The sequence below is a fragment of the Salvelinus fontinalis genome, chromosome 1 (genome assembly GCF_029448725.1).
Source record: "Salvelinus fontinalis isolate EN_2023a chromosome 1, ASM2944872v1, whole genome shotgun sequence".
In the NCBI taxonomy this organism is placed as follows: Eukaryota; Metazoa; Chordata; class Actinopteri; order Salmoniformes; family Salmonidae; genus Salvelinus; species Salvelinus fontinalis.
In genome coordinates this window covers 60948784-60974677 of record NC_074665.1, presented here as the reverse complement: position 1 = coordinate 60974677, position 25894 = coordinate 60948784, and the positions used below count along the sequence as shown (strand labels likewise).

The 25894-nt window shown below is 46.6% G+C and overlaps 2 protein-coding genes across 3 annotated transcripts in view; both read right to left on the bottom strand.

Moving 5' to 3' along the window:
* LOC129859180 (potassium voltage-gated channel subfamily H member 1-like) overlaps positions 1-22419 on the bottom strand; it is a 95603-nt gene extending 73184 nt beyond the window's left edge. Inside the window, exons 1-7 of the mRNA XM_055928626.1 lie at positions 21924-22419; positions 18122-18245; positions 13337-13443; positions 12783-12911; positions 12376-12494; positions 11584-11751; positions 10684-10908 (exon numbers count right to left, since the gene is read on the bottom strand). Of these exons, the coding sequence (XP_055784601.1) occupies positions 10684-10908; positions 11584-11751; positions 12376-12494; positions 12783-12911; positions 13337-13443; positions 18122-18245; positions 21924-21996 (945 nt within the window). The 5' untranslated portion in view covers positions 21997-22419. The remainder of the gene's footprint in view (positions 1-10683; positions 10909-11583; positions 11752-12375; positions 12495-12782; positions 12912-13336; positions 13444-18121; positions 18246-21923) is intronic.
* Positions 22420-22514: 95 nt separating this feature from the next.
* LOC129859166 (ribosomal protein 63, mitochondrial-like) lies at positions 22515-25894 on the bottom strand. 2 transcript variants are annotated; one of them, XM_055928617.1, is made up of 2 exons: positions 25791-25894; positions 22515-23012 (listed from the first exon to the last, which is right to left on the bottom strand). In XM_055928617.1, exon 2 carries the CDS (start codon positions 22979-22981, stop codon positions 22670-22672), a length of 312 nt encoding a protein of 103 aa, XP_055784592.1. In that variant the 5' UTR covers positions 22982-23012; positions 25791-25894; the 3' UTR covers positions 22515-22669. The 2 variants fall into 2 exon arrangements, with proteins under 2 accessions (XP_055784592.1, XP_055784585.1); XM_055928610.1 differs by having other exon boundaries at positions 25730-25885.

Here is a 25894-nt window from a genome sequence, read left to right as displayed (position 1 = left end):
AGGGTTGTGGGTTAGATCATGGGGCTGGTAGTGGTAACACCAGGGTTGTGGGTTAGAACATGGGGCTGGTAGTGGTAGTGGTAACACCAGGGTTGTGGGTTAGATCGTGGGGCTGGTAGTGGTAACACCAGGGTTGTGGGTTAGAACATGGGGCTGGTAGTGGTAGTGGTAACACCAGGGTTGTGGGTTAGAACATGGGGCTGGTAGTGGTAGTGGTAACACCAGCGTTGTGGGTTAGATCATGGGGCTGGTAGTGGTAACACCAGGGTTGTGGGTTAGAACATGGGGCTGGTAGTGGTAGTGGTAACACCAGGGTTGTGGGTTAGATCATGGGGCTGGTAGTGGTAGTGGTAACACCAGGGTTGTGGGTTAGATCATGGGGCTGGTAGTGGTAACACCAGGGTTGTGGGTTAGAACATGGGGCTGGTAGTGGTAACACCAGGGTTGTGGGTTAGATCATGGGGCTGGTCGTGGTAACACCGAGGTTGTGGGTTAGAACATGGGGCTGGTAGTGGTAACACCAGGGTTGTGGGTTAGATCATGGGGCTGGTAGTGGTAGTGGTAACACCAGGGTTGTGGGTTAGAACATGGGGCTGGTAGTGGTAGCACCAGGGTTGTGGGTTAGAACATGGGGCTGGTAGTGGTAACACCAAGGTTGTGGGTTAGATCATGGGGCTGGTAGTGGTAACACCAAGGTTGTGGGTTAGATCATGGGGCTGGTAGTGGTAGTGGTAACACCAGGGTTGTGGGTTAGAACATGGGGCTGGTAGTGGTAACACCAGGGTTGTGGGTTAGAACATGGGGCTGGTAGTGGTAACACCAGGGTTGTGGGTTAGAACATGGGGCTGGTAGTGGTAACACCAGGGTTGTGGGTTAGATCATGGGGCTGGTAGTGGAGGTGGTAACACCAGGGTTGTGGGTTAGATCATGGGGCTGGTAGTGGAGGTGGTAACACCAGGGTTGTGGGTTAGAACATGGGGCTGGTAGTGGAGGTGGTAACACCAGGGTTGTGGGTTAGAACATGGGGCTGGTGGTGGTAACACCAGGGTTGTGGGTTAGAACATGGGGCTGGTAGTGGTAGTGGTAACACCAGGGTTGTGGGTTAGAACATGGGGCTGTTAGTGGTAACACCAGGGTTGTGGGTTAGATCATGGGGCTGGTAGTGGTAACACCAGGGTTGTGGGTTAGATCATGGGGCTGGTAGTGGTAGTGGTAACACCAGGGTTGTGGGTTAGAACATGGGGCTGGTAGTGGTAACACCAGGGTTGTGGGTTAGAACATGGGGCTGGTAGTGGTAACACCAGGGTTGTGGGTTAGATCATGGGGCTGGTAGTGGAGGTGGTAACACCAGGGTTGTGGGTTAGATCATGGGGCTGGTAGTGGAGGTGGTAACACCAGGGTTGTGGGTTAGAACATGGGGCTGGTAGTGGAGGTGGTAACACCAGGGTTGTGGGTTAGAACATGGGGCTGGTGGTGGTAACACCAGGGTTGTGGGTTAGAACATGGGGCTGGTAGTGGTAGTGGTAACACCAGGGTTGTGGGTTAGAACATGGGGCTGTTAGTGGTAACACCAGGGTTGTGGGTTAGAACATGGGGCTGGTAGTGGTAGTGGTAACACCAGGGTTGTGGGTTAGAACATGGGGCTGGTAGTGGTAGTGGTAACACCAGGGTTGTGGGTTAGATCATGGGGCGGGTAGTGGTAACACCAGGGTTGTGGGTTAGAACATGGGGCTGGTAGTGGTAGTGGTAACACCAGGGTTGTGGGTTAGATCATGGGGCTGGTAGTGGTAGTGGTAACACCAGGGTTGTGGGTTAGAACATGGGGATGGTAGTGGTAACACCAGGGTTGTGGGTTAGATCATGGGGCTGGTCGTGGTAACACCAAGGTTGTGGGTTAGAACATGGGGCTGGTAGTGGAAACACCAGGGTTGTGGGTTAGAACATGGGGCTGGTAGTGGTAGTGGTAACACCAGGGTTGTGGGTTAGAACATGGGGCTGGTATTGGTAGCACCAGGGTTGTGGGTTAGAACATGGGGCTGGTAGTGGTAACACCAAGGTTGTGGGTTAGATCATGGGGCTGGTAGTGGTAACACCAAGGTTGTGGGTTAGATCATGGGGCTGGTAGTGGTAGTGGTAACACCAGGGTTGTGGGTTAGAACATGGGGCTGGTAGTGGTAACACCAGGGTTGTGGGTTAGAACATGGGGCTGGTAGTGGTAGTGGTAACACCAGGGTTGTGGGTTAGAACATGGGGCTGGTAGTGGTAGTGGTAACACCAGGGTTGTGGGTTAGAACATGGGGCTGGAAGTGGTAACACCAGGGTTGTGGGTTAAAACATGGGGCTGGTAGTGGTAACACCAGGGTTGTGGGTTAGATCATGGGGCTGGTAGTGGTAACACCAGGGTTGTGGGTTAGATCATGGGGCTGGTAGTGGTAACACCAGGGTTGTGGGTTAGATCATGGGTCTGGTAACACCAGGGTTGTGGGTTAGATCATGGGGCTGGTAGTGGTAACACCAGGGTTGTGGGTTAGATCATGGGGCTGGTAGTGGTAACACCAGGGTTGTGGGTTAGATCATGGGGCTGGTAGTGGTAACACCAGGGTTGTGGGTTAGATCATGGGGCTGGTAGTGGTAACACCAGGGTTGTGGGTTAGAACATGGGGCTGGTAGTGGTAGTGGTAACACCAGGGTTGTGGGTTAGATCATGGGGCTGGTAGTGGTAGTGGCAACACCAGGGTTGTGGGTTAGATCATGGGGCTGGTAGTGGTAACACCAGGGTTGTGGGTTAGATCATGGGGCTGGTAGTGGTAACACCAGGGTTGTGGGTTAGAACATGGGGCTGGTAGTGGTAACACCAGGGTTGTGGGTTAGATCATGGGGCTGGTAGTGGTAGTGGTAACACCAGGGTTGTGGGTTAGATCATGGGGCTGGTAGTGGTAACACCAGGGTTGTGGGTTAGATCATGGGGCTGGTAGTGGTAACACCAGGGTTGTGGGTTAGATCATGGGGCTGGTAGTGGTAACACCAGGGTTGTGGGTTAGATCATGGGGCTGGTAGTGGTAACACCAGGGTTGTGGGTTAGAACATGGGGCTGGTAGTGGTAACACCAGGGTTGTGGGTTAGAACATGGGGCTGGTAGTGGTAACACCAGGGTTGTGGGTTAGATCATGGGGCTGGTAGTGGTAACACCAGGGTTGTGGGTTAGATCATGGGGCTGGTAGTGGTAACACCAGGGTTGTGGGTTAGATCATGGGGCTGGTAGTGGTAGTGGCAACACCAGGGTTGTGGGTTAGATCATGGGGCTGGTAGTGGTAGTGGTAACACCAGGGTTGTGGGTTAGAACATGGGGCTGGTAGTGGTAACACCAGGGTTGTGGGTTAGAACATGGGGCTGGTAGTGGTAACACCAGGGTTGTGGGTTAGATCATGGGGCTGGTAGTGGAGGTGGTAACACCAGGGTTGTGGGTTAGAACATGGGGCTGGTAGTGGTAACACCAGGGTTGTGGGTTAGATCATGGGGCTGGTAGTGGTAGTGGCAACACCAGGGTTGTGGGTTAGATCATGGGGCTGGTAGTGGTAACACCAGGGTTGTGGGTTAGATCATGGGGCTGGTAGTGGAGGTGGTAACACCAGGGTTGTGGGTTAGAACATGGGGCTGGTAGTGGTAACACCAGGGTTGTGGGTTAGATCATGGGGCTGGTAGTGGTAGTGGCAACACCAGGGTTGTGGGTTAGATCATGGGGCTGGTAGTGGTAACACCAGGGTTGTGGGTTAGATCATGGGGCTGGTAGTGGTAACACCAGGGTTGTGGGTTAGATCATGGGGCTGGTAGTGGTAACACCAGGGTTGTGGGTTAGATCATGGGGCTGGTAGTGGTAACACCAGGGTTGTGGGTTAGATCATGGGGCTGGTTGTGGTAACACCAGGGTTGTGGGTTAGATCATGGGGCTGTAGTGGTAACACCAGGGTTGTGGGTTAGAACATGGGGCTGGTAGTGGTAGTGGTAACACCAGGGTTGTCGGTTAGATCATGGGGCTGGTAGTGGTAGTGGAAACACCAGGGTTGTGGGTTAGATCATGGGGCTGGTAGTGGTAACACCAGGGTTGTGGGTTAGATCATGGGGCTGGTAGTGGTAACACCAGGGTTGTGGGTTAGAACATGGGGCTGGTAGTGGTAACACCAGGGTTGTGGGTTAGATCATGGGGCTGGTAGTGGTAGTGGTAACACCAGGGTTGTGGGTTAGATCATGGGGCTGGTAGTGGTAACACCAGGGTTGTGGGTTAGATCATGGGGCTGGTAGTGGTAACACCAGGGTTGTGGGTTAGATCATGGGGCTGGTAGTGGTAACACCAGGGTTGTGGGTTAGATCATGGGGCTGGTAGTGGCAACACCAGGGTTGTGGGTTAGATCATGGAGCTGGTAGTGGTAACACCAGGGTTGTGGGTTAGATCATGGGGCTGGTAGTGGTAACACCAGGGTTGTGGGTTAGATCATGGGGCTGGTAGTGGAGGTGGTAACACCAGGGTTGTGGGTTAGAACATGGGGCTGGTAGTGGTAACACCAGGGTTGTGGGTTAGATCATGGGGCTGGTAGTGGTAGTGGCAACACCAGGGTTGTGGGTTAGATCATGGGGCTGGTAGTGGTAACACCAGGGTTGTGGGTTAGATCATGGGGCTGGTAGTGGTAACACCAGGGTTGTGGGTTAGATCATGGGGCTGGTAGTGGTAACACCAGGGTTGTGGGTTAGATAATGGGGCTGGTAGTGGTAACACCAGGGTTGTGGGTTAGATCATGGGGCTGGTAGTGGTAACACCAGAGTTGTGGGTTAGATCATGGGGCTGGTAGTGGTAACACCAGGGTTGTGGGTTAGATCATGGGGCTGGTAGTGGTAACACCAGGGTTGTGGGTTAGATCATGGGGCTGGTAGTGGTAACACCAGGGTTGTGGGTTAGAACATGGGGCTGGTAGTGGTAACACCAGGGTTGTGGGTTAGATCATGGGGCTGGTAGTGGTAACACCAGGGTTGTGGGTTAGATCATGGGGCTGGTAGTGGTAACACCAGGGTTGTGGGTTAGATCATGGGGCTGGTAGTGGTAACACCAGGGTTGTGGGTTAGAACATGGGGCTGGTAGTGGTAACACCAGGGTTGTGGGTTAGATCATGGGGCTGGTAGTGGTAGTGGCAACACCAGGGTTGTGGGTTAGAACATGGGGCTGGTAGTGGTAGTGGTAACACCAGGGTTGTGGGTTAGATCATGGGGCTGGTAGTGGTAACACCAGGGTTGTGGGTTAGATCATGGGGCTGGTAGTGGCAACACCAGGGTTGTGGGTTAGAACATGGGGCTGGTAGTGGTAGTGGTAACACCAGGGTTGTGGGTTAGATCATGGGGCTGGTAGTGGTAGTGGTAACACCAGGGTTGTGGGTTAGAACATGGGGCTGGTAGTGGTAGTGGTAACACCAGGGTTGTGGGTTAGATCATGGGGCTGGTAGTGGTAGTGGTAACACCAGGGTTGTGGGTTAGATCATGGGGCTGGTAGTGGTAACACCAGGGTTGTGGGTTAGATCATGGGGCTGGTAGTGGTAGTGGTAACACCAGGGTTGTGGGTTAGATCATGGGGCTGGTAGTGGTAGTGGTAACACCAGGGTTGTGGGTTAGATCATGGGGCTGGTAGTGGTAACACCAGGGTTGTGGGTTAGATCATGGGGCTGGTAGTGGTAACACCAGGGTTGTGGGTTAGATCATGGGGCTGGTAGTGGTAACACCAGGGTTGTGGGTTAGATCATGGGGCTGGTAGTGGTAACACCAGGGTTGTGGGTTAGATCATGGGGCTGGTAGTGGTAACACCAGGGTTGTGGGTTAGATCATGGGGCTGGTAGTGGTAACACCAGGGTTGTGGGTTAGATCATGGGGCTGGTAGTGGTAACACCAGGGTTGTGGGTTAGATCATGGGGCTGGTAGTGGTAACACCAGGGTTGTGGGTTAGAACATGGGGCTGGTAGTGGTAACACCAGGGTTGTGGGTTAGATCATGGGGCTGGTAGTGGTAACACCAGGGTTGCGGGTTAGATCATGGGGCTGGTAGTGGTAACACCAGGGTTGTGGGTTAGATCATGGGGCTGGTAGTGGTAACACCAGGGTTGTGGGTTAGAACATGGGGCTGGTAGTGGTAACACCAGGGTTGTGGGTTAGATCATGGGGCTGGTAGTGTTAGTGGCAACACCAGGGTTGTGGGTTAGAACATGGGGCTGGTAGTGGTAGTGGTAACACCAGGGTTGTGGGTTAGATCATGGGGCTGGTAGTGGTAACACCAGGGTTGTGGGTTAGATCATGGGGCTGGTAGTGGCAACACCAGGGTTGTGGGTTAGAACATGGGGCTGGTAGTGGTAGTGGTAACACCAGGGTTGTGGGTTAGATCATGGGGCTGGTATTGGTAGTGGTAACACCAGGGTTGTGGGTTAGAACATGGGGCTGGTAGTGGTAGTGGTAACACCAGGGTTGTGGGTTAGATCATGGGGCTGGTAGTGGTAGTGGTAACACCAGGGTTGTGGGTTAGATCATGGGGCTGGTAGTGGTAACACCAGGGTTGTGGGTTAGATCATGGGGATGGTAGTGGTAGTGGTAACACCAGGGTTGTGGGTTAGATCATGGGGCTGGTAGTGGTAGTGGTAACACCAGGGTTGTGGGTTAGATCATGGGGCTGGTAGTGGTAACACCAGGGTTGTGGGTTAGATCATGGGGCTGGTAGTGGTAACACCAGGGTTGTGGGTTAGATCATGGGGCTGGTAGTGGTAACACCAGGGTTGTGGGTTAGAACATGGGGCTGGTAGTGGAGGTGGTAACACCAGGGTTGTGGGTTAGAACATGGGGCTGGTAGTGGTAGTGGTAACACCAGGGTTGTGGGTTAGAACATGGGGCTGGTAGTGGTAGTGGTAACACCAGGGTTGTGGGTTAGATCATGGGGCTGGTCGTGGTAACACCAAGGTTGTGGGTTAGAACATGGGGCTGGTAGTGGTAACACCAGGGTTGTGGGTTAGAACATGGGGCTGGTAGTGGTAGTGGCAACACCAGGGTTGTGGGTTAGAACATGGGGCTGGTAGTGGTAGTGGTAACACCAGGGTTGTGGGTTAGATCATGGGGCTGGTAGTGGTAACACCAGGGTTGTGGGTTAGATCATGGGGCTGGTAGTGGTAACACCAGGGTTGTGGGTTAGAACATGGGGCTGGTAGTGGTAACACCAGGGTTGTGGGTTAGAACATGGGGCTGGTAGTGGTAACACCAGGGTTGTGGGTTAGATCATGGGGCTGGTAGTGGTAGTGGTAACACCAGGGTTGTGGGTTAGAACATGGGGCTGGTAGTGGTAACACCAGGGTTGTGGGTTAGATCATGGGGCTGGTAGTGGTAACACCAGGGTTGTGGGTTAGATCATGGGGCTGGTAGTGGTAACACCAGGGTTGTGGGTTAGAACATTGTGCTGGTAGTGGTAACACCAGGGTTGTGGGTTAGAACATGGGGCTGGTAGTGGTAACACCAAGGTTGTGGGTTAGATCATGGGGCTGGTAGTCGTAACACCAGGGTTGTGGGTTAGATCATGGGGCTGGTAGTGGTAACACCAGGGTTGTGGGTTAGAACATGGGGCTGGTAGTGGTAGTGGTAACACCAGGGTTGTGGGTTAGAACATGGGGCTGGTAGTGGAGGTGGTAACACCAGGGTTGTGGGTTAGAACATGGGGCTGGTAGTTGTAACACCAGGGTTGTGGGTTAGATCATGGGGCTGGTAGTGGTAGTGGTAACACCAGGGTTGTGGGTTAGATCATGGGGCTGGTAGTGGTAACACCAGGGTTGTGGGTTAGATCATGGGGCTGGTAGTGGTAACACCAGGGTTGTGGGTTAGATCATGGGGCTGGTAGTGGTAACACCAGGGTTGTGGGTTAGAACATGGGGCTGGTAGTGGTAACACCAGGGTTGTGGGTTAGATCATGGGGCTGGTAGTGGCAACACCAGGGTTGTGGGTTAGATCATGGGGCTGGTAGTGGTAACACCAGGGTTGTGGGTTAGAACATGGGGCTGGTAGTGGAGGTGGTAACACCAGGGTTGTGGGTTAGAACATGGGGCTGGTAGTGGTAGTGGTAACACCAGGGTTGTGGGTTAGAACATGGGGCTGGTAGTGGTAGTGGTAACACCAGGGTTGTGGGTTAGATCATGGGGCTGGTCGTGGTAACACCAAGGTTGTGGGTTAGAACATGGGGCTGGTAGTGGTAACACCAGGGTTGTGGGTTAGAACATGGGGCTGGTAGTGGTAGTGGCAACACCAGGGTTGTGGGTTAGAACATGGGGCTGGTAGTGGTAGTGGTAACACCAGGGTTGTGGGTTAGATCATGGGGCTGGTAGTGGTAACACCAGGGTTGTGGGTTAGATCATGGGGCTGGTAGTGGTAACACCAGGGTTGTGGGTTAGAACATGGGGCTGGTAGTGGTAACACCAGGGTTGTGGGTTAGAACATGGGGCTGGTAGTGGTAACACCAGGGTTGTGGGTTAGATCATGGGGCTGGTAGTGGTAGTGGTAACACCAGGGTTGTGGGTTAGAACATGGGGCTGGTAGTGGTAACACCAGGGTTGTGGGTTAGATCATGGGGCTGGTAGTGGTAACACCAGGGTTGTGGGTTAGATCATGGGGCTGGTAGTGGTAACACCAGGGTTGTGGGTTAGAACATTGTGCTGGTAGTGGTAACACCAGGGTTGTGGGTTAGAACATGGGGCTGGTAGTGGTAACACCAAGGTTGTGGGTTAGATCATGGGGCTGGTAGTCGTAACACCAGGGTTGTGGGTTAGATCATGGGGCTGGTAGTGGTAACACCAGGGTTGTGGGTTAGAACATGGGGCTGGTAGTGGTAGTGGTAACACCAGGGTTGTGGGTTAGAACATGGGGCTGGTAGTGGAGGTGGTAACACCAGGGTTGTGGGTTAGAACATGGGGCTGGTAGTTGTAACACCAGGGTTGTGGGTTAGATCATGGGGCTGGTAGTGGTAGTGGTAACACCAGGGTTGTGGGTTAGATCATGGGGCTGGTAGTGGTAACACCAGGGTTGTGGGTTAGATCATGGGGCTGGTAGTGGTAACACCAGGGTTGTGGGTTAGATCATGGGGCTGGTAGTGGTAACACCAGGGTTGTGGGTTAGAACATGGGGCTGGTAGTGGTAACACCAGGGTTGTGGGTTAGATCATGGGGCTGGTAGTGGTAACACCGGGGTTGTGGGTTAGAACATGGGGCTGGTAGTGGTAGTGGTAACACCAGGGTTGTGGGTTAGAACATGGGGCTGGTAGTGGTAACACCAGGGTTGTGGGTTAGATCATGGGGCTGGTAGTGGTAGTGGTAACACCAGGGTTGTGGGTTAGATCATGGGGCTGGTAGTGGTAACACCAGGGTTGTGGGTTAGAACATGGGGCTGGTAGTGGTAACACCAGGGTTGTGGGTTAGATCATAGGGCTGGTAGTGGTAACACCAGGGTTGTGGGTTAGAACATGGGGCTGGTAGTGGTAACACCAGGGTTGTGGGTTAGATCATGGGGCTGGTAGTGGTAACACCAGGGTTGTGGGTTAGATCATGGGGCTGGTAGTGGTAACACCAGGGTTGTGGGTTAGAACATGGGGCTGGTAGTGGTAACACCAGGGTTGTGGGTTAGAACATGGGGCTGGTAGTGTTAACACCAGGGTTGTGGGTTAGATCATGGGGCTGGTAGTGGTAACACCAGGGTTGTGGGTTAGAACATGGGGCTGGTAGTGGTAACACCAGGGTTGTGGGTTAGATCATGGGGCTGGTAGTGGTAACACCAGGGTTGTGGGTTAGAACATGGGGCTGGTAGTGGTAACACCAGGGTTGTGGGTTAGAACATGGGGCTGGTAGTGGTAGTGGCAACACCAGGGTTGTGGGTTAGAACATGGGGCTGGTAGTGGTAACACCAGGGTTGTGGGTTAGATCATGGGGCTGGTAGTGGTAACACCAGGGTTGTGGGTTAGATCATGGGGCTGGTAGTGGTAACACCAGGGTTGTGGGTTAGATCATGGGGCTGGTAGTGGTAACACCAGGGTTGTGGGTTAGATCATGGGGCTGGTAGTGGTAACACCAGGGTTGTGGGTTAGAACATGGGGCTGGTAGTGGTAACACCAGGGTTGTGGGTTAGATCATGGGGCTGGTAGTGGTAACACCAGGGTTGTGGGCTAGATCCCCACTGGGGCCACACTGAATGTTTAGTATGTGTCGCTGTTCACGCATCCTCCGGAACAGGAGAAATTCTACACAGAACCCGAGACCGTACTGCTTTAAGTTGCACATTTCTGCACATCAAAAACTCTAATTAACTCAACTATTAAAGCTGTAAAAGCTAAATTACCAATATATTGTCAGACCCGATTGACTTCGTCCACATTCGCGAACGCGCTAACGAGGTCATAGGCCAGGCAGGAGAGCAGGTTGATGACGAACACCCACCACACACACAGTACTGATCTCGTCCACGTTCTCGAAGGCGTTGATGACGTCGTAAGGCAGGCAGGAGAGCAGGTTGATGACGAACACCCACCACACACACAGTACTGACCTCGTCCACGTTCTCGAAGGCGTTGATGACGTCGTAAGGCAGGCAGGAGAGCAGGTTGATGACGAACACCCACCACACACACAGTACTGACCTCGTCCACGTTCTCGAAGGCGTTGATGACGTCGTAAGGCAGGCAGGAGAGCAGGTCGATGACGAACCAGGTCTTCAGGTAGTTCATCCTGATGAGCTTGGGGTCAGAGATGACCTCTCCGGCCGGGCCCACGAAGGTAGTGTGGAAGTTGAGTACGATGTCCACCAGGAAGATTACGTCTACGATGCTGTCCACCACCAGCCACGTCACGTTGTTCTGCTTGGTCTGATAGTACAGAGGTAGAGTAGAGAATCTTTGTTATAGTAGAGGAGAGAATCTGTGTCATAGAAAAGGAGAGAATCTTTGTAGAGCAGTATAGTAGAGAATCTGTGTTATTCCCGAATGGCAATTTGCTTTAAAGTAGAGAATCTATATTACCTCCCCAAGATTATTAGCGTACATTTATTTTTTATGCATCCTTGAGGACAGGAGAGGATCTTTATTATTGTAAATTAGAGAATCTTTGTTAGACCATAGAGATATAGGTCCCACTTTAAACAAAGTGCCACTTATAAAGGCTTTATATAATAATCACTACATAAATGCTTCACAAATCATCTATAAGAGTATGTCATACTTGAAAAACTGTGTATAAAAGGGTGACATAACCATTCCCACTGAAGGGTGAATAATCAAATGTGACATAACACACCTTGTATGTTTATACACCCTGACATAAGCTTATAGATTATTTGTGAAGCCTTTATGTAGTGCTTATGAATCAGTTATGTATGCTAAATAAAGCCTTTACAAGTTGTACTTCGTTAAAAGTGGGACCGAGATATATAATACAAAATAGAGTGGTTGATGTCACACACCTGCAAAGCTCTAGACAGAATATGCTGATAATGGCAGCCATCTTGGTCAGGGATAAAGTATATGTCATTATATGGTTCAGACCTTGAAGGAGACGTTGTAAGGAACCATAATGGCCGTGTAGAAGGTGAGGATGAGGATGACCCAGTCCCAGGTGGTCTTGAAGGCGCAGTAGTGGAGGATGATGTGGGGCGGCGTCTTGGGCGTCTCCTGCTTGTACTGGGGGAGGATGTCTGAGCCCAGCTGGAGGACCTGCAGATTGTATATCTTTGATGAGTTTGATGGAATAAAATCAAAGAAGGGTTTGGGGTAAACCAAGAGGTTACAGTTCACTGAAAGGTACACACAGTGAAATGACATTGCCACAAGCAGTACTGCAGATATTGAGATGAGCGAAGATGCAAGGCACACATTATCTGCGCCTGTGCACAGGTTCACTTCATGCTGTTACAGCGTGGTAGCCAAGGGCCCAAAACAGAGGAGAAGTTGAGCCTTGTGCTTCAACGCTCTTAGTTGTTGCGGAAATTGGCCCACTATGCTGTTTACTTTCTGCATCTATGTTATATCGCTGAGTCTACCAGTCTAAGGTTGCTTAGATGTTGTTACATCCATATATGGTGTGCGTGTGTGCATCTGTGTGTTTGCACATGGGTGTGTGTGTGTTATCATTTCGTGCATCTCTATAATCACAAAAATGGACAGAGACAAATGGATTCACAGCACTGGCGCACATGCCTCCACCATAACCAAATGGAATGACAATGGTGTGTGTCATTCCCCACACACACACACACACACACACACACACACACACACACACACTAGCTTTATCAGTGTAGTTATAAACACGTACAATAGACATAAATATTAGCGTACCTCGGCTAGGCGGGAGTGCTTGTGAACGTTCTCTCCCTTGTGTACAGTAGGCTGTAGCTGCTGTAACACCCCTCTACTGCTGGTCAGAGCACGAGTTAGCCGGGCAAACTTCCCCCAACCTGAGAGCACGAGGGATTAGTAGTCTGTGTGAAAATAATGTACTAATACGAATGTACTAAAGGTAGACCAAGATTGAATTTATTAACTAACCAGAGTGTTATTATTAGTAATGACGTCTTTAGATTAAATGCAGCACCCTGATGAAGGCTTTAGATGAAACACATCACGTTATTATAATACTATATTGTAAAAAGTAGTTAGGACTTGCACATCGTCTCATCTGTAGGGGACTATCCAAGTAAATGTGACCACATCCTTTGTTGCCACTTACAAACTCTGTCACTCACCTTTTGAAGTTTCATCTTCTATTGGTTGTTTAAAGGCTGTGATGTCACTGAAGGTGCACAGAAACAGCACCACTTTTTCCTGTTCGTTTCGTATAGGGGCTATCTTGACAAAGAACCATACCGGCGTTCCTGAGATGAGAGAACATACATTATTATAGCTTTATCTATAATAGTCTTTGATACAAATGGTCAAATGGGGAATACAGCTCTCAACAGAAATGTATTTATTAAAAAAGCACATGGTTAAAACTGGGTTTAAAGACCCAGCTCCCTGCTGGCGGGACGGGGAGTTATGACTGGGCCCGTATTCATAAAGCATGTCAGAGTAGGAGTGCTAATCTAGGATCAGGTCTCCACTGATTCATTATGACCTACAAGGCAACACTGATCCTAGATCAGAAATCCTACTATGAGACGCTTTATGGCTATGGCCCATGATCTACAGGGTTAGTACTGTTCCAATTGGCGATGGAACAGCATTGTACATATTCATAAAAAATGGCAGAATACATTAGCATGACAGAGGCTGTTTTTTATGTTAACTTGGTACTTACTGTTTTTTTTATACATTAGTATTTCAAATGAGTTCATCTCGTAGTTTTCAAACGTTAGCCGTACTTTCTCGCTAGTATCCTTGTCTGTGAGCTCCCCGTACATGAAGCTAGAAACACAAACGGAAAACAACAGTATTCATTTTTAATGTCACCCAGAAGCACTCAAAAACAAGAGCGTAGACATGTTAGAGTGCTGCAACTAAGTAAAATTAGTCTCTTGAAATACCTTATTGAGGACAGCAGTGTGTGTGTGAAGTGTTTATCAATGTTTTTTATGATTTTAGATCACTGCATTGTTTGCGCAATCTTCTTTATCTGTTTCACTTACAGTACCAGTCAAAAGTTTGGACACACCTACTGTCACTCCCTGACCTTAGAGATCCTTTTTATGTCTCTATTTTGGTTGGTCAGGGAGTGAGTTGGGGTGGGCATTCTATGTTTTTGTTCTATGTTGTCTATTTCTATGTGTTTGGCCGGGTGTGGTTCTCAATCAGAGGCAGCTGTCTATCGTTGTCTCTGATTGAGAACCATACTTAGGTAGCCTTTTCCCACCTGTGTTTTGTGGGTAGTTGTTTTCTGTTTTGTGTGAGTGCCTGACAGAACTGTTGCGTTCCACTTTTGTTCTTTGTTTCAGTGTTCAGGCTATATTAAAACATCATGAACACGTACCACGCTGCGCTTTGGTCTACTCCTTCTTCCTCAGACGAACATCGTTACAGAACTACCCACCACCAAAGGACCAAGCAGCGTGGTAGGAAGGAGCAGCATTTGTTGAAGAGTTGGACATGGGAGGAAATCCTGGACGGTAAGGGACCCTGGGCACAGACGGGAGAGTATCGCCGTCCTAAAGAGGAGCTGGAGGCAGCTAAGGCGGAGCGGCGACGCTACGAGGAGTTGGCTCGAGGAGGTGTGCACGAGAGGCAACCCCAGAATGTTTTTTGACCATGTTTTTTCGCCGTGTTATGCGATATTAAAACATCATGAACACGTACCACGCTGCACTTTGGTCTACTCCTTCTTCCTCAGACGAACATCGTTACACCTACTCATTCAAGGGTTTTTCTTTATTTTTACTATTTTGTAGAATAATAGTGAAGACATTAAAACTATGAAATAACACATAGGTAATCATGTAGTAACCAAAAAAGTGTTAAACAAATAAAAATATATTTTAGATTCTTCAAAGTAGCCACTCTTTGCTTTGATGACAACTTTGGACACTCATGGCATTCTCTCAACCAGCTTCATGAGGAATGCTTTCCCAACAGTCTTGAAGGAGTTCCCACATATGCTGAGCACTCGTTGGCTGCTTTAACTTCACTCTGCGGTCCAACTCATCCCAAACCATCTCAATTGGGTTGAGGTCAGGTGACTGTGGAGGCCAGGTCATCTGATGCAGTACTCCATCACTCTCCTTGGTCAAATAGCCCTTACACAGCCTGGAGGTGCGTTATGGGTCATTGTCCTGTCTCCTCTGAACAGTTGATGTTGACATGTGTCCATTACTTGAACTCTGTGAAACATTTATTTGGGCTGTAATCTGAGGTGCAGTTCATCTCTAATGAATTTATCCTCTGCAGCAGAGGTAACTCTGGGTCTTCCTTTCCTGTGGCGCTCCTCATGAGAGCCAGTTTCATCATAGTGCTTGATGGTTTTTGGGACTGCACTTGAAGAAACTTTCAAAGTTCTTGAAATGTTCCAGATTGACTGACATTCATATATTAAAGTAATGATGGACTGTCGTTTCTCTTTTCTTATTTGAGCTGTTCTTGCCATAATATGGAATTGGTATTTTACCATATAGGGCTATCTTCTGTATACCACCCCTACCTTGTCACAACACAACTGATTGGTTCAAACGCATTAAGAAGGAAAGAAATCCACAAATTAACAAGGTACACCTGTTAATTGAAATGCATTCCAGGTGACTACCTCATGAAGCTGGTTGAGAGAATGCCAAGAGTGTGTATACTTCATAGTGTTGACGTCTTCACTATCATTCAACAATGTAGAAAATAATACAAATAAAGAAAAACCCTGGAATGAGTAGGTGTGTCCAAACATTTGACTGGTACGGTACATGTTTCAAGCAGACCACCAAAGTCCCTGTGCCCAAGAACACCAAGGTAACCTGCCTAAATGACTACTGACCCGTAGCACTCACGTCTGTAGCCATGAAGTGCTTTGGAAGGCTGGTCATGGCTCACATCAACACCATCATTCCAGAAACCCTAGACCCACTCCAATTTGCATACTGCTCCAACAGATCCACAGATGACACAATCTCTATTGCACTCAACACTGCAATTTCCCACCTGGACAAAAGGAACACCTATGTGAGAATGCTGTTCATTGACTACAGCTCAGCATTCAACACCATAGTGCCCTCAAAGCTCATCACTAAGCTAAAGACCCTGGAACTAAACAACTCCCTCTGCAACTGGATCCTGGACTTCCTGACTGGCCGCGCCCAGGTGGAAAGGGCAGGCAACAACACATCTGCCACGATGATCCTCAACACAGGGGTGAGTGCTTAGTCTCCTCCTGTACTCACTGTTCACCCATGACTGTGTGGCCAAGCACGACTCCAACACCATCATTAAGTTTGCAGACGACACAACCGTGTTCGGCCTGATCACCGACAACGATGAGACAGCCTATAGGGAGTTAGTCAGAGACCTGGCAGTGTGGTGCCAGGATAACAACCTCTCCCTCAGTGTGATCAAGACAAAGGAGATGATCGTGGACTGCAGGAAAAGGAGGGCCGAGCACGCCCCCCCAACAGGTCTGTAGAGGAGCAGGTTGAGTGCTTCAAGTTCCTTGGAGTCCACATCACCAACAACCTATCCTGGTCCAAACACACCAAGACAGTCGTGAAGAAGGTACAACAACACCTATTCCCCCTCAGGAGTGTACGGCCCAGTTCATCAGTAGGGCCAAGCTTTATGCCATCAATGACCTCTATACCAGGCGGTGTCAGTGGAAGGTCCTAAAAATTGCCAAAGACTCCAGCCACCCAGTCATAGACTGTTCTCTCTGCTACCGCACGGCAAGCGGTACCGGAGCGCCAAGTCTAGGTCCAAAAGGCTTCTGAACAGCTTCTACCCCAAAGCCATTTACACTGCTGCTACTCACTGTTTATTGTCTATGTACAGTCATTTTACCCATACATACATGTACATATTACCTCAATTACCTTGACTAGCATGTTTTTATTTCATTTTATTGAACCTTTATTTTACTTGACTAACCTGTACCCCGGCACATTGACTCGGTACCGGTACCTCCTGTATATGACCTCGTTATTGTTATTTTATTGTTGCTCTTTTATTTTATTTTATTTAGTAAATATTTTTCTTAAAACTACATTGTTGGTTAAGGGCTTGTTAATAAGCATTTCATGGTAAGGTCTACACGTGTTGTATTAGGCGAATGTGACAAATACAATTTGATTTGATTTTGTTGGCACAAAGATCCATTTTAATTATCTGATAGTCAAAATATCCATCTTCAAGATACAGTAAACATGTAGCACACACACACCCTCTGGTTTAACACACTCTGGTCTCACACCACTGATTGCAGCCATTGCAGCCATTTCAAAAATAGCTCTGTGGAGTTGTTAGCTTTGAACAACAGGGTCATTCTAATGAGACTGTATTTTGGGGCCTGCTCGCAAGGATCAAGGTGCAACGGCTCCCAAAGACTGTTGGCCTCATCTGACATCACTCCTGACAGAAACATATCTCAACACACCATGCGCCTGCAGACTGGGTTGTCTTCATTAGGGCACACAGTAGCATAACGTTTATGCAACAGAAAATGAACGAAAGCGTTTCTTATTGGACAATAGCTGCTATGATGCGACATCTCCTTAAGAATGTTGGCTTCATTCTGACAGGAACATGTCGACACATCACGCGCCAGCATGGACAGATTTAGCTTCAGACTGAGGTTCCCAGCTGGAATTGCCAGACAGTAAACAAAAAGTGGTTACCGTAAGGTTCCAGAATTGTTGTGTCTGATTCACACTATAGGGCCGACCCAAACCACACTGTGCTGACTCAGATGATTTATTTTTACGTTGTCCTTTCCAACGCAGTTACCGCAACTACTTACAAACTCTGTAACCAGGCCATCCCAGTGCACCTTGGTTTGGTCCAGCTTGAGTCAATAGTGTGAAAAGTGTATTGGTGGAAGGTTACCAGTTGTTTTTGTATGCAAGATGTGCTTAATGTTCTCAGAACTTTAGTTTGAACTTAAAGAAGGGAGTATGGTACCTTAAATGTGAAAAGGAAAACAATAACTACCTCCCAGCGATGATCAAATGTGGAAAAAGAGCTCGAAAACACACACAATTTTCCGCACAACAACAACTAATCCAGCTGAGCATGCAGAGCTCACCAGCATTGAACAAAGTCACTTTTGGAGAGTCTGAAGAGTGATTTCAATCTGTTTGATTATTAATAGGGGTTTATTTCTTCTTGTTTGCTGGCTAGGATAAACACAGCGGAATTAGCTGTAATGTACGGCCTTTGGTTTGGCAGGGAAAGGTGATTCTTTTGTTTTTCTCAATTTTTCTTTTCAATGTCATTTTATAATGCTGGTGGGCTGAAAAAAGGAATCTGGTGATTTCATCTACAGTATCTGAAAATAAGTATGTTAATAAGAAGTATGGAGTAAAATGAGCTGAAGAAGACGACCAAGAACCACAACAAGACCTCAGTGTTCATTGTTGCTGTTCAATAAATGAGATAAAAAGAGATGGAAGGCAGTGTACTGTACCTGCATGTGCTGCTCTTCTGCATGACTTCCGCCCTGTGGTACCCCGACAGCTTGCAGAAGCCATCGTTGCTGTAGACGATGGGCCAGTCCACGATCTGAGCATTCCCAAGGACAAAATTGGTATCTGTCAAAGATGAGGGGGAACAGAGAAGGAAGTAAGGCTCACTCATTGGTGATTGGTCACAGTTATCTACAACACATTACGCGGGTGGGGAGAACAGTGGAGCAGGATTGGGATAAATTGCATTTCAGTACACTCATGATTAGCAACTGAACTCAAATTCAAATAAACAACTTGGAAAGAAAATCCAAATACATGAATTAAATAAAAAACGGAAGTAAAATGGTGTTGACACCAACCCAGGGTCGACATCGACAGGCGACAGCACAGTCATATCGCACGATGGAAGCCACTGCAGTACAGTGTGAAAACAGAGCAGCAGAATAATCCTTCACATATGGGTACTGTACTCAGTCTCAGACCATCCTTACCATTAATGCTGAGTAAGTAAGCACTGCATGTGGGGAGGGTTAGTGTCAGTTAGGCTTGAAGGGGTATACATAAGTCATAATGCCTACGTAAGCTGGACATAATGCCTACGTAAGCATTGCATGACACCTCTGGCTTTATTTTGACAGCACAAAAATGTGAAGCTTGTGTTAAAAGAGATGTGTCACTCCCAACACTGGCGACAATAGCATTTATTTCAAAACCACTCATTGTACCTATGAGAAAGTAGAGATAATCCACGCAGGGTTTAAATCAAACAGTGTTGCATTTGGTTTGAAATAGATAGCTATCATGCTGAGTATTTAAAGTGATACCATTTTTAGCACTGTCAAAATCTCACTTCACATGTTCTTTGTATACATGTACAATTGATGATTTCTCACAGTGAACATTACTTTAACCCTCTATAAGAAACTAAACGTAGACATTAAAGGTTGACAAATACTACCAGCTGATTATAAAATATAATTATTTGTTGTTTCTTTCCCTTATGTAATGTAATACCCCTTCAGATATAGGACTACAGCTATTAGTTCGTATACAGAACGGCATAGAAACATCTGTCTGTCACCAGCCACAGACTCACTGAAGCTTACTACAGTGCGCTGCTATGCTGACGATAGTGTTTCTATGCAGCTACATAGCACATGTATTATATCACATTTGTATGAATTATTGCTTTTGGGAAGGGAGGAAAAGCAAGCTCTGTCAAAATACAACAATACATGACTCTATGTGATGAGGATCAAATTGGTTTTTGATCCGTTCACAAATGATTGACATAGAAGTCAGGCAACTACGGAGCGAGGAAAGCACCTATAGGTTCAACCATAGTCTATTAAATAACTAATGAGTCAACTTAAATGCACAGGAATGGCTACACTCCACAGTTTAATTGCTGTGTTCCACCAATTGTTTATGGAAAAGAAGATACGTTGGCAATTCCAAGGATATTTATGACAAAGGATTATAGAAAACTCCCAAATCTTAGTGACAAAATCCTGATTTAACCTATTGCTGACGTCAGCACACAAAGAAAGAAAAACATCAAAGTCCAAGCTACACATTCACACCACTGTGCAGTAGTTACATCCCTGTCTCTATAGGAGTTGGGTGTAATAACTATGAATACACTGCATTTTTAGGTCATTCAGCAGATCCTCTGATCCAAAGCGACTTATTGGTGCAATTAGGGTTAAGCACCTTGCTCATAGGCCAAGACAGATTTTTCACCTAGTCGGCTCGGGGTATCGAGCCAGCGACCTTTTGGTTACAGGCTCAATGCTCTTAACCGCTAGGCTACCTGACGCCTCACTGCACTGCCAATGATCTCTGTTCACAGGAAACTCTTAGCTTCACTCCAATCCTCTGAAGTAACACACACACAGGTGTGTGCACAGGCACACTCTCTCTCTCTCTCTCTCTCTCTCACACACACTTAGAATCCAGGGAAAGTGGGAATAGGAGAAGAATATTGTAGCTGTTTATGTGGAGCCTCAAGAGTTACACTGACGTAAATATTTCATACCATAAAAGATTTAAAAGACATGCTACTACATGCTTCAGTTCTGTCTCCTGGTCTCTAACTCTCTGGAGGCTTCTGGCCTGTTGGCTATGAGATTAGGGGACTGACTGTCTCTCTCACACACAGAAAATAGATTTGATTTATTTTTTATAAATTGATTCCTCCCACTATTGCACAGTGGTTGGTTCCAGCTCCCACTATTGCACACACAATATGTTGTTCACATTGTTGTTAGAAGAAAAGCATGGTTGAATCTGCAAGTACATAAAGTCAACCTGGCATTATGAAAGACATGCTTGCTACAGCAGCAGTAGAGTACTAAATAATAAAGTATGTTCCATCTGTGGTGTCAAAATGTCACTCGTCATCAACATGGAATGGGAACAAAACACAAACTACATGTGCTACCCAACAATAGAAAATACAAACTACACACACTATCCAACCAAACTACATTCACCAAGCTAAATGAAGACAACCAGTAACATTACTGACACAAACACAGTACTATGAAGTAGAACGTTCCATGCCAACATTTGTTATTTTACAATGGTTTTCAAAACAACAGTAGGATGCCATCACTGATGGGTAGTTAAGCATCATTCATCTATGTCCCAACAAAGAACAAGTGTCCTAGGAATTAAATTACCAGTAACAAACAGTTACTACCCAGCTAACACAGAACATTTTCCTAAACTTTAGCTGGGTAGTGTCTGTGAACCCAAATTAATAGAAGTTAATGATGTTAATGAAAAGAGAACAGGTGTGGGGGGGGGGGGGGGGGGGGGGTATAGGCATCTACCCCCAGGCCAGGATTTTAGACTTAAATTAATTTACTTTGTAAATTAACAGCAATTGGTACAGAACAACAAACACAGTACAAAAGGTTAATAGAGTGAGATTAGGGGGAAAAACATGAGCAGCACTCCAAAACATGGTTTGTTTATACCTGTCTGTCTATGTGATAATGTCCATACTGAAAAGTTAAAAAGAAAAATTGTTAAAGTGACAGTGACAAATGTATTTCATACAAACTGTTATGTTTTATTTTAGTGATTTTTTTATACTATTTCACAACCAACATTTCACCTGGACATATTGCCTTACACACGTTCTTTGAGCTTTTGAACTAAAAGTAGTTTTGTGTAACTTTGCAAAATCACAATGAACCGACAGGCCAAACTTTAAAGTGCAATGTAGTAATACATTATTCTAATTTATTAAGTATATGAAATAAAATGTATTCGAGGTATTTTATATTTACTTCATTATGGGGCGACTAGCGAGAAACACCCGAGGCTACCTTTAAACTGCATAATTTCCCAAATTGTGTCTCACTTCTGATTCCATGCGCACATGAGATAAAATAGGATGCGACTTTCTGTGAATGGGATGTGCCCAAGCCTGACTGTAAACAAGAGAGATGTGCCAGACAAATAGCCTAGTGGTAACCTATCCATGTCGTTCAATTAATAAGTTCAGACTACCATACAAACTTTATTAAACATTGACGATTTGAAATTGGCTACAAATGATTCGAAGGAGATGGAAATGGTTTTATTTTGTTTTATGATTATTCTGAAGTCAAGACGATGTTAATGGAGAAAGATCTCCCAGTTTCTCGACCCTCGCCATTATGCGTTTTAACATGCCAACGGGTAGGCTTCATCGATGATTTAACACCCCAACATGTTTTTTGGTGGGCTACTCCATACTCAAGTGAATTATCATAGGCATAGCGCATCTCATGTGAGCAAGATCCTTACCGTTAGATCGTCTGACAATATTTTCTAAAAAAGTGTTTTGCGGGGCTACAAGTCCTCTCCTTCCTCCAGCCATCCTCGCTCGTCATTCAGTCGTCCGTGTGTGGGAGCGATCGGTGGGGCTGGATACTATCCGCAAAACGATAACTCCAGATGGCTGTCTTCATGGTCCCTTTTCTCTGTACTGTGAAAGTGAGCTTTAGGTAAAGGGATCGTCTAGCTGCTACTGCTACAAAGACTTCTCGCAGTCGATGGCTGCGCACCCCGTTGAGCAAGCGTGTGCGAAGTCGAATGAAGCGCTTACAGCTCGTCGCGACTCGCATCTGGGGAACTCTCCTCCGCGCTTGCTAGAGCGCGCCTGACTGGTGGTACCCGAAAACTGGTGGTTACTCATTCAAACTTCTAGCGCCATCTGCCGGTGATATACGGTATAGCTTTGCGGTGGGACAACTCGTTAATGAGACGCTTCAGACATGTGTTTGAGAGGCAGAGGTCCAGGCCTACATCTGGGGGTCCCAGAGGGGTTAAGAGTCTATGAGACTCACTAATGTATGCACAATACCGTTTGACATATATTATAAAGCAAATCACTGGTTGTTTTTAAATATGAGCTTGCTTTATAAAGATATAATTACCAACACTCCATAGTTCATACACATTACATACATTAAGACACACAGGAGTCAAATGGCAGTTAACATGCATGCCCCCTCTCCATCTCCCCACACAAAGTCAATGCTTCCTCCTCATTAACTTGACCATGTCTTGGTCGTGTTGAGGTGACTTAGATGATCTGCAACATACTTATGTTCTGGAAACTTTTGAAACTTGGTCTCCTTAATTTTGATCCAGTTCTGTGCTCGGCGCTCAGCGGCGTGTCCTCTCTCCTGCTCTGTGGTCATGTACGGCCGGGAGATCCAGTACTCGTTCTCCGCCTCGCGCTCCAGGTGCACCAGCATGTTGCGTTTCATCTGCCAGGTGATGGCACGCGGCCGGCGGTACTTCCCGATCCACTGCTTGCCAGAGATGCCTTTCCTCAGCAGGACCATGGTAAGGAACATGGTGAAGGATGTGGGTTCTTCTCAGCAAGTCCTGGATTTATAGGTTACAACATGACAGGAAGAAAATCCGTTAGGATATTGGCTCCATCGAACAGGAGAGGAACATTGGCGTTATCAGAGAGGAAGAGGCAAAGCAAGAGGTTTTACTGCACCAAAAAAAATCTGTCCACAAAAAAAAGCCCACGAAGCGAAGAATTTTTGTTCGGAGGATAATGAGTGTCGAATTTGGTCAACAAAACAATGTAGTTGCTAATGGGCTATGTGAGGCTTATTTGATCATATATACATTTCGTAATGGTTAGGTAGTTATGAATGCACTGATATAAGTGGACACACGTGGCATTTCGGACCAATTATTTTTTTCATGACTTTATATCGGAGTTGTTAGAGATAGAGAACTCATCATGGATATAAGCTGTTTTAAAAGGGACAGTGAGGGCTTTCACCCTTTTAAAATTAGTCAACAGGTAGGGATTCCTATGAGTTGGTAGCGATCAGACAATGAAGAAGAAAATGTACTACTTTAAAAACGAAGATAGCCTCAATGGTGCTGCCCATACTGTCACAGACGCTATAATGGTACAGATACAAAGAAGAGTCCTCTATCTTAATGGCCCGCTGTTCACACGCTTATCTGCCCTCTTATTGGCTAGAATGATCACACCTAATCTCACCTCCTCTCGCCTGCCTTCCATATTTGAAGACCTGTATTTCCATTGTTTGCCAGAAGACACCGACCCTACCATTATGCTTGTTTACACTGACCTGCACTGGGGTCGGACCGCAATCATCGTTACATTAAGACACCGTGGAGGTGGCGCGAGATATGGGTCAGAAGATGAACCTCAATGCAGGGATAGGATATGGCCACTGTACTCAACTTTACCTTTAACCACATTGCCCCATAGAGAAGATTGAAACACTGCTAGTTTTCAAGGAAAACTGCCACAGCAGCCATTATGGAACGGCACATCGCGTTGAACAACAAAGGAGCTGATTGGCTGACACTGCCATTTCAGAATGGCTGTAGGCCTACTGCTACCTAGCATAATTACGAAAAGGGTATTTTTCTGGAAAAAGTAGCAGTACTTCAATTGTCTCAATGAAGTGGATAAAGGTACAATTTGGAGTAGTTCGAGTGGCATATCTCATCCCTGCATTGAGGTACAATTTCCAACCCATATCTCGTGCCGGCTACACCTGTCTTAATGTAACCATGATTGTGTTCGGAACGCAGTGCAGCTCAGCATAAACATGCTTAACGTCATGTATCTTCTGCCAATTCCATTGTCCAATCAACTATTTTGTCAATATAATAGACCATCTTTGGTGTTAGTGGTAAAACATAACAATGGAGGTCATTTCATGATTGCATTAAACAAAAATCCTTCCTGGAGGTATATATATATATATATATATATATATATATATTTTTTTTTTTTGTAATGAAGAAGTTACTCTAACATTATTATTGAGAGATATGGGTATATTCATGGGATTCAAGCTAGCTAGTTATATAACTAATAATAATACAAAATGTCAAAAGACATTTCATCTAACGTTAGAGGATCACGCACAGAAGTTGTCCCTCAAAAGGAGCATGAACGAAAATTCTGGAAAACACCACATTTCATGGACATATTGTCTATTCCATTTTCAGACTAATCCAAGTCATCAGGGCGGGAATATAACACGAGCAACACCAATAATGTAGGCCTATTAAATCATTGAAACTACAAACGTGTGTAACGTTAACTACCTATGTTTATCAAAGCGGGCATGGTGGATGCATGTTAGTACTAGCCAGAGCCACTGCTACTAGCCCTCGCTTCATACTCGTCGCCAAACCCATTGGTTCCAGGTCATCTACAAGACCCTGCTAGGTAAAGTCCCCCCTTATCTCAGCTCGCTGGTCACCATAGCAGCACCTACCCGTAGCACGCGCTCCAGCAGGTATATCTCTCTAGTCACCCCCAAAACCAATTCTTCCTTTGGACGCCTCTCCTTCCAGTTCTCTGCTGCCAATGACTGGAACGAACTACAAAAATCTCTGAAACTGGAAACACCTATCTCCCTCACTAGCTTTAAGCACCAGCTGTCAGAGCAGCTCATAGATTACTGCACCTGTACATAACCCATCTACAATTTAGCCCAAACAACTACCTCTTTACCTACTGTATTTATTTATTAATTTATTTTGCTCCTTTGCACCCCATTATTTCTGTCTCTACTTTGCACTTTCTTCCAATGCAAACCAACCATTCCAGTGTTTTTTTTAGTTTTTATTTTACTTGCTGTGTTGTACTCACTTCGCCTCCATGGCCTTTTTATATTTTTATTTATTTATACATATATCTGTTTGCCTTCACCTCCCTTATCTCACCTCACTTGCTCACATTGTATATAGACTTATTTTTTATCTTTTTCACTGTATTATTGACTATATGTTTGTTTTTACTCCATGTGTAACTATGTGTTGTTGTATGTGTCGAACTGCTTTGCTTTATCTTGGCCAGGTCGCAATTGTAAATGAGAACGTGTTCTCAATTTGCCTACCTGGTTAAATAAAGGTTAAATAAAAAAATAAAAAAAAGAAACATAGTTTAAATCTTTGCTACTGCTATAGTAAACACTACTAGCTATTTGGTAGCTAGCTAACGGCGAAAACGCTTAGCTAGCTAACGTTACAAACGCGTTATGCGTGAATTGACGGGAAATTTGGTCCTCGCTCCATTTAATTTGGATTACCTGTTAGTTACGAGATAACTTGTTGTCAAAATCCAGCTTTATTGATGTTGTCTTCACGTACCTAGCTAATTCTTGCATGTGACCTCAGTCAGTCTCAGAGACATCTTATTCTTCTTTAAATTTGTATCGGCGGATCGCAACCAACTGAAAGGAGCGTACACCGCC

What these genes read in the sequence shown, in the direction of transcription:
- LOC129859166 (XM_055928617.1), bottom strand. Translation starts at nt 22,981, where the DNA reads ATGTTCCTTACCATGGTCCTGCTGAGGAAAGGCATCTCTGGCAAGCAG.